Source organism: Indicator indicator, chromosome 14 (genome assembly GCF_027791375.1).
Source record: "Indicator indicator isolate 239-I01 chromosome 14, UM_Iind_1.1, whole genome shotgun sequence".
NCBI lineage: Eukaryota > Metazoa > Chordata > Aves > Piciformes > Indicatoridae > Indicator > Indicator indicator.
The window spans coordinates 25,854,911-25,868,017 of NC_072023.1; the positions used below are offsets into that span (position 1 = coordinate 25,854,911).

The following is a 13,107-nucleotide window of genomic DNA, read 5'->3' on the forward strand; positions in this document are numbered from 1 at the left end:
TGTAGATTTGATACCATTTTAGTTTTACACTGCAAAAAGAGAATAAAAGTAAAAGGAAACGTGCATAAACAGTGTTAAGTTCATAGATAATAATCCTGTAAACCCCAACAAATCTAGGAAATAAAAAACACTTAGGGGAAGGAAAGCCAATGGAAATTCAGATCTTTATAGATACAGTGTCTATAGTATATAGATAGAGGTATCTTAGAAGCCCTGTTGATTTCACATGTAATCTGCCTGCCCTGCTCTGCTCTTCCTCCACATTATATTTTATCTCCTGTGATTCACAGGTTTAAGCACAGTAGTCTGCTGCTTCTTGTGTATCTTGTGGTTCAGGCTGCTGCATATCCTCACCTCCAGTTCCTTCCTGCTAAAACTTTTTGAGAACAGGAATCTGCTGATGTTATGGGGTAGGAATTATCCCCCCAACATCAATTTGGAGAATTACCCCTAAAATAAATCACCAGACTGGCTCAGAAGATTTTGGAAGCAAGTGAAGCTACATTTAGAAGCAAACTAAAATCTAGAAATATGAAATGCAATGAATATGTACAATATATATATATATATTCACATATATTTACAATTTATAAACAACACAAAGACCTCCCTGGACAAAACCAGGAGCTACCAGATAACCCCCCTCCCATACAATGAAAAGAAAGAGAAAGGAGAAAGCAAAGAATGTAGCTTGTTAGTATTTAGCCACAACAAAGAACGCAGCCAAGGTCAGCTCAGCAAGCCAAGCAAAGCCATCAGCTGGAGCAAGAGACAAAAAAAGAGGCAGGATAGTTCATGCAATTAACTTTATGCCAGTTATCAGGCCAATGGAATTATTTAAACCTTATCATTATTTTCCTTTTATATCCAATGATCATTTATGTACCTTTCTACTATTTTCTAGGGGACTTTCCTAGGCCTCAGCCTAAAGCTGCCATAGCTGACCAAAATTAAAGATGTTGTGGTGACATTTGGCAACAGCGCAAAGCCAGTCCCATGGCAGATAAATTCCTGCTCCACTGTAATCTATGGCACAGGTTATACTTGGCATTCTCCTTGTCCTATCCTGTTCCTCTGTTTCCTCCAGAGTAGCAGAGAGTAGTGAACTGCCTCTGAATTGGAGCTGGTTTCTCTGTCATAAGGAATTCTTAGCTTCCTGATGTCCCTAATAGAGTGTGCAGGCACGTTTGTTTTCCATATGATGCTGAATGAAATGCAAAGAAAAGAAATCCTCCTTTAAATAATTCTGAAGCCAAACAAGCAATACATGGCAACGTGTGGTGTAAGTATGTCTTGGCCAAAAGCTCTTCTTTGCCTCAACAAAATTTGTCATCACTTAAATGTCTTCCAACTGTATGCAAGTATATCTGGGCTCTTGTGTTTAACTCTGAGATATGAGAGAGACTGAAAAAAGAATGGGGAAAAAATACAGCAATAACAATAACAACAACAACAAAAAAGACCAACCCCCAAACTGCTGTTAAAAATGATTCCAGGGTTTGTAAATGCTAAGGGACAGGACTGAGGGAAAGTAACCATAAGAGGAAAGATGGCAACCTTTTTAGAACAGGTTTCTGCTCTTAAAAATAGTGCAGCCACACTTGAAGGAAAATAGGGGAAATGCAAGCTATATAAATAAAAGAGGAAAAAAAAAAAAAAACTTCTAAGAAATGGGTGTTTACTCTGGCACGCGACTGGCCTGCTCTGCTTTTGACATATTAGGAAGATTCTTGGCTGAGAGCTCCTAAAAACACTTAAAAAAAGACATGTGTTTCTTTTCAGAATAGAAGAGCCTTGGAATGTTTCTTTAAACAGAATTCTTCTGATTTTTTGTTTGTTTGTTTTATTTATTTTTTTTCTTTTTTAATTTGTCTGTGCACACTTTGGAATGATTTCCTTAACTCCATTCCTCAGACCATTTGAAATAATTATTTTACTGACTATTTTTGCCAATTGTGTGGCCTTAGCTATCTATATCCCCTTTCCAGAAGATGATTCCAATGCCACCAATTCCAATCTGGTAAGTCCTGATGGTTCTTTAGTCTTACTCTTGTGAAAATCCTTTTGAAGTAATGGGACGGACTGTCGTAAGCTAGGCCACGTGGATTCTATTCTCTTCTTTGGTGGATACACTTATGTGGAAAGTGGTGTTGGGTGTGGTGTGCCTTCTCTTGAGGTTAGCTCCTGTTTCAGTTGATCTGGCTTTACAAAACAGTGTTTCAGAAAGTCTGCTGCTGCTGTGTGTGATGCTGTGGTTAACAAACCTCTGCATTCTGCGAAAGTGGTTGGTAAGTTGGAAACTGCAGGTGTTGGCTGAAGAAATCTTTGAATTGTGGATTGTATGGCTGGGGTTTTGGCTTACAAAATGCCCCTGTGAAATGAATGCTGTCCTCAGGTGATACATGAGCTCCCCTTTCACAGGCAATGTGTTTGAACAGTGTTTGATTGGAGGTTTTTTGGCTGTTTTAGTTTTCTTCACTCTCAGTGGGGAAATAGAGCTATTCCTCTGTTGCTACTGATGCTAATGTTGATGCTTTGGGATAGAGCTGTCCATAGAAAAAGTGAGACTACTTTTGGCCTAACATGAAACCATAGTAAAGAATTCTGTTCACTAAGGGCACAACACAAACCAGCTCTGCAACATGATTTACTTGATTAGCAGAGGACATTTTTCTTCCTCTCAAATGTGTAACAGAATCTCCTGCTTGTCTGGTTGGATCATGATGAGAACTTAGTGCTCCGAGTTTAAGAGTTGGGAGGCTATTTCCTGATTAAAATTTACTAAGGTCTAAGCAATTTTGGAGTTACAGAGGAGGAAAACAAAGGCCATGCTTCCAAAGCAGGGATAATTGGGATGGCTGATAGACATTGTCATTAAAAACAATTCATGCTGATCTTGGCAGTCATTGGATTAAGTATCTCTCCAAGTTGTATAAGACTTTGCTGGAACAGCACTTCTGTGTTTGAAACAGCCAGAACCCTAGGCAAACAAAAAAATTGTGGTGTGTGTTTACACTGTGGCTTCTTAAAGAAGCTTAAAGATGTGGGAGCAGGCAGGAGAGAAGTGATTGTTAACCTTTAACCATTCTCTATACTGACAGCATCTGGGAGTTAGTCTTGTTTCTCTCTTGCTGCTGTCTCACTGTCAGCTTAACTTAGTGTTTAACAGTGATGAGTTGTGGTGTGTGTATGACACTTCAGTGTGGCACCTTTCAAAAAGGAGTATCTTTTATTAAAAAAGAAAAAAAAAAACCGCAAACGAAAACCCAAGCATATTCAGTTCATCTGCTGTTTATAAAAGAGGTGTTGAGTTGCAAGACTGAAACAGGAAAATGAAGAAGAATTGATGGTTAGGGGGCTCTTAATTTGTCCTCTTGCACATTTTGAGTTGCAAGGTTGAAACAGGAAAATGAAGCAGAGCTGATGGTTAGGGGACTCTTAATTTATCTTGAGTTTAATTGGATGTGGATGTTTGTCTCATTTTAGTGAGGAGACTGCTGGCTAATGCTACGTTGGGAGTATCTTCATAATTGAATGAGGTATATTGAAGCTGTTCTGCTTGCAAAAAATATGTGTACCTTGTGAGCTGAGTTGCATCTGTTTTCCAAGATGTATTTTGCGTCATTTCGTCAATCTGTCAAAGCTTTCCCCTTACTTTTGAGGAAGATTTTATTAAAAAACAAAACAAAACAAAACAACAAACCCAAAAACAAACAAGCAAGAATTATCTCAGGAAGATTTAGAAATGTTATATCCTTGAGAATGAGGAGGCATTGTTAATTTATCTAAGTAGCTTTTGACAGGAGTAAGGGGAGAGGAAAGTAAATTGGGAAGTCTGCATGACTACACTTTGTTCTTTGGGTCTTGATGGAAAAGGTGATTAAAAATGGAAAATGGGGTCAAGATTTCATTCTACATTGTGGCTCAAACACTGGAACTTGGTAGCCTTTGGTCCTGTGATCCCCTGTTAATCCCTGTTTGTGGGCTTGGTGTGGTTTATCTTGTTTTCTCAGGGTAATGGACATCTATCCCAGCACGTGGATAGTACTGTTGGGAAACACAGTCTTGGAGCAGATGTCATATGCTGCATTCAGAAACTTGTCACAGAATGGTGAAGAGTTGTATGTTGTAATCAGTGAATAATAGGGATGGGATGTAGAGGCAAATGGGTAAGGGTTAAAAAAAATAAAGGAGATAGTTTTGTCTTGGAATGGGATGAAAGAATAGATGAAACTCAGTTAAAGGAAAGCTATTCCAGATAGTAGGAACTACAGAAGAGTTGGACCTTGCTCTCAAAGAGCCAAACCATGCATGAAAACGACTAGAAGGAACCTGAGGTAAGTAATAAGTTCCTGTAAAAGCTCATGTACTCAGGTGATTTTTTTTTTTTAATTTTGCTTTTAAGGGTTTTTTTCCCCCACCTGTAAGCATGCATTTTGCAATCAGATTTATTTTGGAGCCATGAAGCTTAGAGCTCCAAAGTCTATAATGTGATAGAGGAAAGGAGTCTGTCTGCAATGTGTGCACACAGGTTAACAGCCTGCACAGATATGTGAGTCTGACCAAATGTGCACATACTCTTCCTAACTGCCCAGAAGACATTTTCACCTGTGCAAGAACTCTTGATTCAGTTCTAATTTGCATATTAGTTTTGTTAGAGGTAAAGCTACCACAGAAGCTCCCTCATCTCTGGTTTCCTGAGCCATCCCTAACTTCTTGAGCTATGAAGAAACTAACTACAGAAAGCATCTGGTGGATAGTAACTGAAAGCTTTGTAAGGTCTGGAAGTGATGCAAACTTTCCAATAAGCTGCTACTTTTCCCTTGGGCTCTGAGAATGCCTTCTCCAAGCTTTCATCATAACTTTTCAAATAATACTTTCTTTGGGGCGTGAAGTAAAAATGCAATCAGTTACTTTTAACAAACTAATGGAGTAGAGAGTGGTGAGAGAAGACAAAGGACTTCTGAACTGTGTGTTTAGCTCAAGGGCTAGCCTTCTTGCTCCTCTAACACAAAAGTGAGGGGAAAGCAACACACACAACTCAGGGTTGAGATAAAAAGATAAAAGTTTAATATAAGATATCATATTCACAATGCATAAATACATTAGCTAATAATCTAATAAATCTAATAATACAATGCATGATTACCTTAGCTTAGCCTATTTGCAGCAGCAGCAGCACAGTGAAATCCAGGTCAAAAAACCCATGATAAAATAAAAAACCAAACCCAGCAGCTACCTGACTCCCACCCATTCCACCACCATGCCTGCAGAAAGCAACCACCCAAGGACCCAGAGGCAGCAACCAGAACAGGAAGGCTCCCATGTTGCAATCTGATCTTCAAGTTCCATAATACTTGGCTCCAGCCAGAACTTTCATGTTTGAAGCTGGCATGACTGCAGCATGGTGTGGGTAACAGCAGCAGGTTCAACTCAATCCATGACAGAGTGGCTTCTCCTCTTTGTTCAAGTAGAACAGTGATAGCTTAAGAACGTTTTCATAAATAATTGTTGGGTATGAATGTCAGAGGTAGGATCAGTCATTGGTCAGGCAGGGCATCCTTACTGCTCTATGCCTTCTGCACAGGTCTTGTGGAGACACATGCCTCATCTGCCTGTACAAAACCAGCAAGCTACAGACATCTTGATTTTAATAAGCCTTGTCTTTAGGTGCAAGACTTCTTTGGTAAGAAGGCTCTGAGGAGTCCTGATAGCAGACTTCTGGTACCTGATGAGGGGCTACAAGAAGGCTGGAGAGAGACTACTTACAAAGGCCTGCAGTAACAGGATGAAGGGCAGTGGTTTGAAATTAGAGAGGAGCAGATTTAGTCTGGACGTTAGGAACAAGCTCTGCACCACGAGAGTGGTGGAACACTGGAACAAGTTGCCCAGGGAGGTGGTTGAGGCTCCATCCCTGGAGATACTTAAGGTGAAGCTGGACAGGGCTCTGAGCAACCTGATCTAGTTGAGGATGTCCCTCCTGACTAGATGACCTTTGGAGTTTCCTTCCAACCCACGCCATTTTAAGATGCCACAGTAATTAGTATGAGTGTTGGAACTGAATTCAGAAGACTCCCCCTTCCCTTTTGTGTTAGTGAGGGATTGTGAGTAGCTGCTCAATGTTAGAAATTTAGTCCAAACACCACATGTTTGTTCTCACTGGCGTTCTGCATTCTGACTTAGAACAATAATAACAACAGTAACAATAACAATAACAACAATAATAATGTTTTTTAGTAGTAGTATTAGTGTTGGTGTTAGTAGTAGTATTATAAGTGTTAGTAGTATTAGTATTGGTGGTATTATTAGTAGTAGTATTAGTATTATTATTGGCATTATTATTATGCCTTTAAATCCTCAAGCCATGTTTACTGACACCAGGAGCGGTAACTTGGACTGTGAAGCACTTTCAATTTATACTAAAACCTGATTTTTTTTTTTTCATTTTATGCTCACTGCAGCGTCTTTGTCACTGTCTTTAAGAAAAATCTCAGAATAATATAATGCAGTAATAAGAAATGCCTGGATTTGTCTTCAGTGGTTTCAGTCTTTTCCTTTTCCATTGTGTTCACTGGAGAGCTCTTGAACTTGCACAAGTGGAAGGGAATTGGTCTGGGTGCAGAATTTTCTGTGTAAATGAACTCTGCTGAGACTTTGCTTAAATTTTGTAGAACAGAATTGTCAGGGTTGAAAGGGACCTCAAGGATCATCCAGTTCCAACCCCCCTGCCATGGCCAGGAACACCTCACAGTAGATCAGATTGCTCAGAGCCACATCCAGCCTGTCCTTAAGAACCTCCCTGGACAACCTGTTCCAGTGTCTCACCATCCTCATGGGGAAGAACTCCTTCCTTACATCCAATCTGAATCTCCCCACTTCTAGTTTTGCTCCATTCCCCCCAGTCCTATCACTCCCTGACACCGTCAAAAGTCCCTCCCCAGCTTTCTTGGAGCCCCCTTCAGATACTGGAAGGCCACAAGAAGGTCTCCTCAGATCCTTCTTTTCTCCAGACTGAATAGTTTCAACTCTCTCAGTCTTTCTCTATAGGAGAGGAGTTCCAGCCCTCTGCTCATCCTCGTGGCCCTTCTCTGGACACCTTCCAGCACATCCAGATCTTTCCTGTATTCCAAGTGGAGAAAGCTCACTCATGGTGCTGTGCAAGGAGCAGTTATGCATTCTCTTCATACAGCTGGAAAAATTTGAGCTAGTTTGAGGGGGATTAAAGTTAGCCTGCTTGAGAGGCTGTGACTGAGATAGAGGCTTTCTGCTTGTTAACCCTCCAATTGTGCATTAGATCAGAGCTAAGGTACACTCAGGGGTAAATCTATAGACTGCCTAAGGTAGGGAGCTGAGAGAGGAAAATGTTTCTTGCACTTTCCTGGCAGTTCCAAATGGCACAGCCCGGTGATAACATAATGAGGTTAACACCAAGGTCTGCAACGTGTTCTGTGGAAAGGACTCAGTCAGTTGTTTATCCTTTGGATAAATATCAGGAGAAGATTCCCTCTGTTGTTTTGGTAGCTCTGCATTCCCTCCTTTGTCCTTCTTTGTGATGGTTTGAAACTGTCTTTTTAATTTTTCCTTGCAAAGTTCAGAACAGAGAAAGTGAAAGAATGTAAATAAGTCACTATTGGGTGTAAGAAAGCAAAATAACGATTGTTCTAAACACTTCCATTGGATAGATAGAAATGTTTAAGAACTATTACCCAAAACAAAGTAGGCATTCTGCACATTCTGCGTTCGGCAGTGGGGACAGTTGCTGGGCTGTCTGGCTGCTGTTTCTTCTTCTCTTCTGGCTGAAGATAACACATACTGACCTTGGCAGCTAAGTTAACAACTTTCTGCTCTAACTAACTCTGCTTCTCTGTCCAGGGGGGCCTGGGGGGAAGCTCCTGGGAGAGAGAGAGGCCCCTTTGGGAGGGTCCCCTTTGGGGGAAGCAAAGGGAGATCAGTTGTGCTTTTTCTGTTGATTGTATATATTTGTGAATGTTGTGAATTTTGTATATTTGTACATATTCATTGCATTTCATTGTAGATTTTAGACTCTGCTTGTAAATATAGCCTTCATTTGCTTCCAGACTGAGCTAGCCTGGTTATTGTTGGTGGGGGGGGGAATTGCAGCTCACACCGACACATTCTTACAGGAAAGAAATCCTGTTGTGCACCAATTGCATTTGAAAAAAGATCTCTTGTGTTGATATGTGAGCTTAGAGTGGGATGTCACCTTCAGTCTAATTTGCAATTGAGGAGGGGGCACCCTCTTCTCCTTGGTGGCAAGCAACAGGACCAGGGAGAATGATTTCAAGCTGTACCAGGCAGGGTTCAGGCTAGATGCTAGGAAGTAATTTCTTCCCAGAGAGGGTTCTCAGCCATTGGAATGGTCTGCCCAGGACAGTGCTGGAGTCTCCATCCCTGGAGGTGTTTGCACAGTGTGTGGAGATGGTGCTTAGGGACATGGTTTAGTGCTGACCCTGCAGTGCTGGGTGGAAGGTTGGGCTGGATGAGCTTGGAGGTCTCTTCCAACAGAATGTTTTCTGTGTGATTCTTTGATTCTGTAATAGCTGAAATGGGACCCTGTGAAAGGAAAGCTGGAATCTCTGCTTGCTTGTCAGTGCTTTTGCCACTTAATGTTGTGGGGAGAAAATGTTCCTATGGAAGGAAAAAGGGGGCTTGCTGTTCAGGAAGATGCACCTGCTTTATTAACTGGTAAATTATGGAAGTGTCCTGATGATCAGGTGATTCCTGTAGAAAAAAAAAAAAAAAGAAAGTATTTGTAACCTTTTTCATTTGCAGGAGACTGACACAATAGGTGTAGGTGTGGCTATACATATATATTTTTTTTTTCTAGAGACTGGCATAACAAACTTCAGCATTTTTTATATCCAAGAATTCTGGAGTCAGCGTCTTGAACTGTCTTGTGCAAGGTCAGAAAGTGTTAGCAAAGTGCAGGTGAGGGGGTCAGGAAAAGAAAGGATGTCTTTTCTGGACTAAGGAAAAATACTGCTTGAAAAGCTCTTGCTTCTCTTGTGCTGTTTCTATCAGCCTCCTGTGTGACAGTTCCCAGCTAACAGCTGAATACAGTAATGAAAGATGCTAACCTCAGGGGTGAGGTGCAGGGTATGCAGGGTAGGGTAGAATGCATACCGAGCTAATAAGCTCTCATAGGTTTATTAGTTTGGGCTTCATGGCAGCACTGCTACAGCTGGGGGAAGTTACAGAATTTGAAAAGTGAGGAGTGACAGAAGCTGGAAAAGAGGGTCTGAAGAGGCTGCAAAGGAATCAAAACCAGGATAAGGAGAGAAAAAGAGATTGTCCCAAAAAATCCCTGAGGACTTCCTCCAGAAAGATTGTGAATCAATGACCTGAGAGATGCCAGGGAAGTTGAGTATGATGGGATTTAGACTCAGCATCTCCCAAAGTGCTCAGAAGCCCTGCCTCTGACAGAGAGAGGCAGTATCTCTAGCAGTAGTGAGATGCAGGGTGAAAGGATATTCACTGAGTCGGAGAGGAAGACATTCAAGCTTGCCTGCTGGTTTTGATCTTGGCAGACTGTTTGGCCTTGGGTGAATTGCTGTCTCAATTTTCCCAGCTGCAAAGTGGGTTGGTTACTGCTCCCGTAGTGAAGGTGGTCAGTCAGTGTCTTGCATCACACAGACCATTACAAGGAATGCTGTAGAAAAGACTATCAAGAAAAGAATAAAATCTGTAGCAATAAATTCCATGCTAGTGGTCACTAACTGAACAAGGAGAGTAAGAAGTAAGATGGGAGCCTCAGTTGTTTGCACTGGTCAGGGCAGAATTTAGTTCCCACATAGCATTGTCACAGTTTGCCCCTGTGCACTGAATGGATTTGAGAGGAACTTTTGATGCTTAGATTTGCAGCCTTTGTGTCTTTCTTTTAACACGGTGCTGTCATTTCCTAGGCTTTGTGAAGACCAAGCTGGTAAAGCTGAGGTTAAGACCTATACTAGCAGGACCAAACAGTTGGGTTGCCTGGTCAGGCCTCGGCCACTTGAGTTGTCTGCGTAATCAATCCGCAATGGTAAGAGGTTCTCCTCTGTGAAGATAGGTTTGGGACAGTTTGGCAGAGAGATTCAGAGGGTTTTTTTCCCCACAACAGAGGAATACTGGGTTCTGTTCCAGACTCTGGAAAAGAACAGACTCCAAGGGCTTCTCTGTACCTGTAGAAAAAGTTGTGGGCTTTGTTTTTTTCTGGCTCTTTTTTTGCAGAAATGCCTTTTCTGAACCTTGCTCTGTCTCAGCTTTAGTTATCTGAGCTATAACTCTTCCTCAGGTCTGCCATTTCTGTTCTTCTTGTTTACTGGACCTACAGTCCATACTTGAAGTTCCTTATCTTTCTACCATCCCATGAGCACTTTTTTGTCTTGCACAGGGCTTGCTCTTGAGTCTCAAGCAAATCCCAACCTTCTGCTTCTTTTTGTACCAGTGGTCCCTTTGTCTTCCAGTCTGTGCTGCTTGTTGTTTACCCTTTCTTGATCTGTGCTGAGATGTCTTGTGGCTGTCCCTGTTTTTTTGTTGCCTTTTAAATCTTTGCTTCAGCAAGTAATTTTTCTCCTTCTAGTCCAGCTTCCATCAGACCTGTCTCCTTTGCTTCCTCTTTTTCCTCCGAATTGTAGTCTCCCCTTGACAGTAGTTTCATGTTTTTCACCTGCTTTCTCATTGATCTTGGTGCTATCCTCACTCAGCTGCAGCTCCCTGACTACTTCTCTTCTAAATTCTAAAACTCCTTTCTGCTTCCAAACCTGGTCTCTGTAGCCAGGCAATCCCAGTGCTCCTTTCAGCAGCTTCTGATTTTCAAGCTCCATTCTCAACACGTTGGTCTCACAGTTTGAGCATGTCCCTGGTTTGGCCTTAGCCCTTTTGCTTTTGAAATCAGTCTGCTTAGCAATGATCTCTGGACACCAGCAGCAGAAGTACAAAGAGAGTAGCCCCAACTCAGAGGTCAGTGTCTTTATTTCAGTTTGATTCAGACCAGTTAAGAAGAGTTATTAATTGGATCCTTGAAAGCCCTTGTAGCCCTTGCTCAGCTCTGTGAATGTGACACGTACATGGAGGTCTGCAGAAGCTGTAAGATGCCTGATTAGTGTTTGTGATGGCAGTCTGGGTGTTAAATCTTACCAAATCTCTCTGGAGTCCTCTCTGGAGATGGAGGATTTTAAAAGCCAGTCTGGCCAAACTTATATGGGCAGGCAAAGTAGAAGATGCAGCCCTTGTTGAACCTCAAGAGGTTCAACAAGAACAAGTACAGGATCCTACACCTGGGCTGGAACAATCCTCACTATGGACATGAGCAGGCAGTGTGAGCTTGCAGCACAGAAGGCAAATCACAGCCTGGGCTGCATCAAAAGCAGCACTGCCAGAGATGGCCATGCTCTGGTGAGACCTCACCTGCAGTACTGTGTGCAGCTCTGGAGTCCTCAGTGTAGGAAGGACATGGACCTGATGGAGCAGGTCCAGAGGAGGGCCACAAAAATGATCAGGGGGTTGGAGCAGCTCCTCTATGAGGACAGGCTGAGGGAGCTGGGGGTGTTCAGCCTGCAGAAGCTAATAGCAACCTGCCAGTACCTGAAGGATGCTACAGGAAGGATGGAGAGAGACTGTCTATGAAGGCCTGCAGTGACAGGACGAGGGACAATGGCTTCAGACTACAGCAGAGCAGATTTAGATTGGATGTTAGGAACAGCACTGTGAGAGTGGTGGAACACTGGAGCAGGTTGCCCAGGGAGGTGGTTGAGGCCCTATCCCTTGAGGTATTCAAGTTGAGGCTGGACAGGGCTCTGTGCAGCCTGATCTAGTTGAGGATGTCCCTCCTGACTGCAGAGGGGGTTGGACTGGATGAGGTTTGGAGGTCCCTTCCAACCCAGACCGTTCTATGTTTCTGTGATTCTATGATTCTACAATTCTACACAAAACCCATTAATTTGGCAGTTCATCTGACCTTGTTGCAAAGACTATGATCACGACTGCAAAGAGTTGTTCAGATAATGTATTTAATTGATGTGGCGTAAATCAGTGGGCATTTTAAAACAGTTTTATCTGAAATAGTGCATGAATATTCAGCCTGAAAAACTAAACTGGTGAAATCACAATTAAGAACAGCTGGAAACAGGATCTTAATAACAGAAAGGGCTGGATGGTTGTAACAGATGCAGTGCTAGAGATTCATCTTCATTAATGCCTTCCATATTAAGATGCAACAGAGTGCCTCACTGAATCAGAGAGATATTGAAGAGCAGCATAATAGGCTTTCAGAATTAAATAATCAATTATATATATAATGCTGTAACAATATCCAGTACATTTATATTATGCAGTATATAATGGAGTAAAAGGAAGAGGATTAAGAGATACAGACCTAGGGGAAAATTAGGTTTCAGATTTCTTGAAAGAGAAAAACATGCCTTTGGGGCAAAATTAAACTACCAAAGAAGGGCTGGACTGGTTTGGAGAAGTTGCAGAGGGGGGACCTTTGCACAGACAGTTGCAAGATTGACAGAAGAAATGGGGTACTGCTATTGGCTTACAACAGCACTGTAAGTTGTGGAAAAAAAATCATTACACAGTCTAGTCCAAGTCCCTAGAAGCTCAACATGAGCCACCAGTGAGCACTTGGAGCCCGGAAACCCAACCAGAGCCTGGGCTGCATCAAGGGAAGTGTGGCCAGCAGGGTGAGTGAGGTGATTCTGCCCCTCTGCACTGCTCTGCTGAGACCCCACCTGGAGCTCTGTGTCCAGTTCTGGAGCCTCTATTATAAGAAGTATCTCGAGGTGCTGGAAGGTGTCCAGAGAAGGGCCACGAGGATGAGCAGAGGGCTGGAGCTGCTCTGCTGTGAGGACAGACTTGAGACAGTTGGGATGGTTCAGTCTGGAGAAGAGAAGGCTCCAAGGAGACCTTCCTGTGGCCTTCTAGTATCTGAGGAGGGCTACAAGAAAGCTGGGAAGGGACTTTTTAGGGTGTCAGGGAGTAACAGGATTGGGAGGAATGGATCCAAGCTAGAGGAGGATAGATTTAGATTAGATGTTAGGAAGAAGTTCTTCCCCATGAGTGAGGGTGATGAGACACTGGAACAGGTTGCCCAGGGAGGTT

General features: G+C 42.5%; 1 protein-coding gene across 1 annotated transcript in view; it reads left to right on the forward strand.

Annotated features, from left to right (window-relative positions):
* The window catches only part of CACNA1C (calcium voltage-gated channel subunit alpha1 C), a 698,267-nt gene that overhangs the window by 117,926 nt on the left and 567,234 nt on the right, over positions 1–13,107 (forward strand). The window contains exon 3 of the mRNA XM_054386505.1: positions 1,915–2,020. Within this exon, the coding sequence (XP_054242480.1) occupies positions 1,915–2,020 (106 nt within the window). The remainder of the gene's footprint in view (positions 1–1,914; positions 2,021–13,107) is intronic.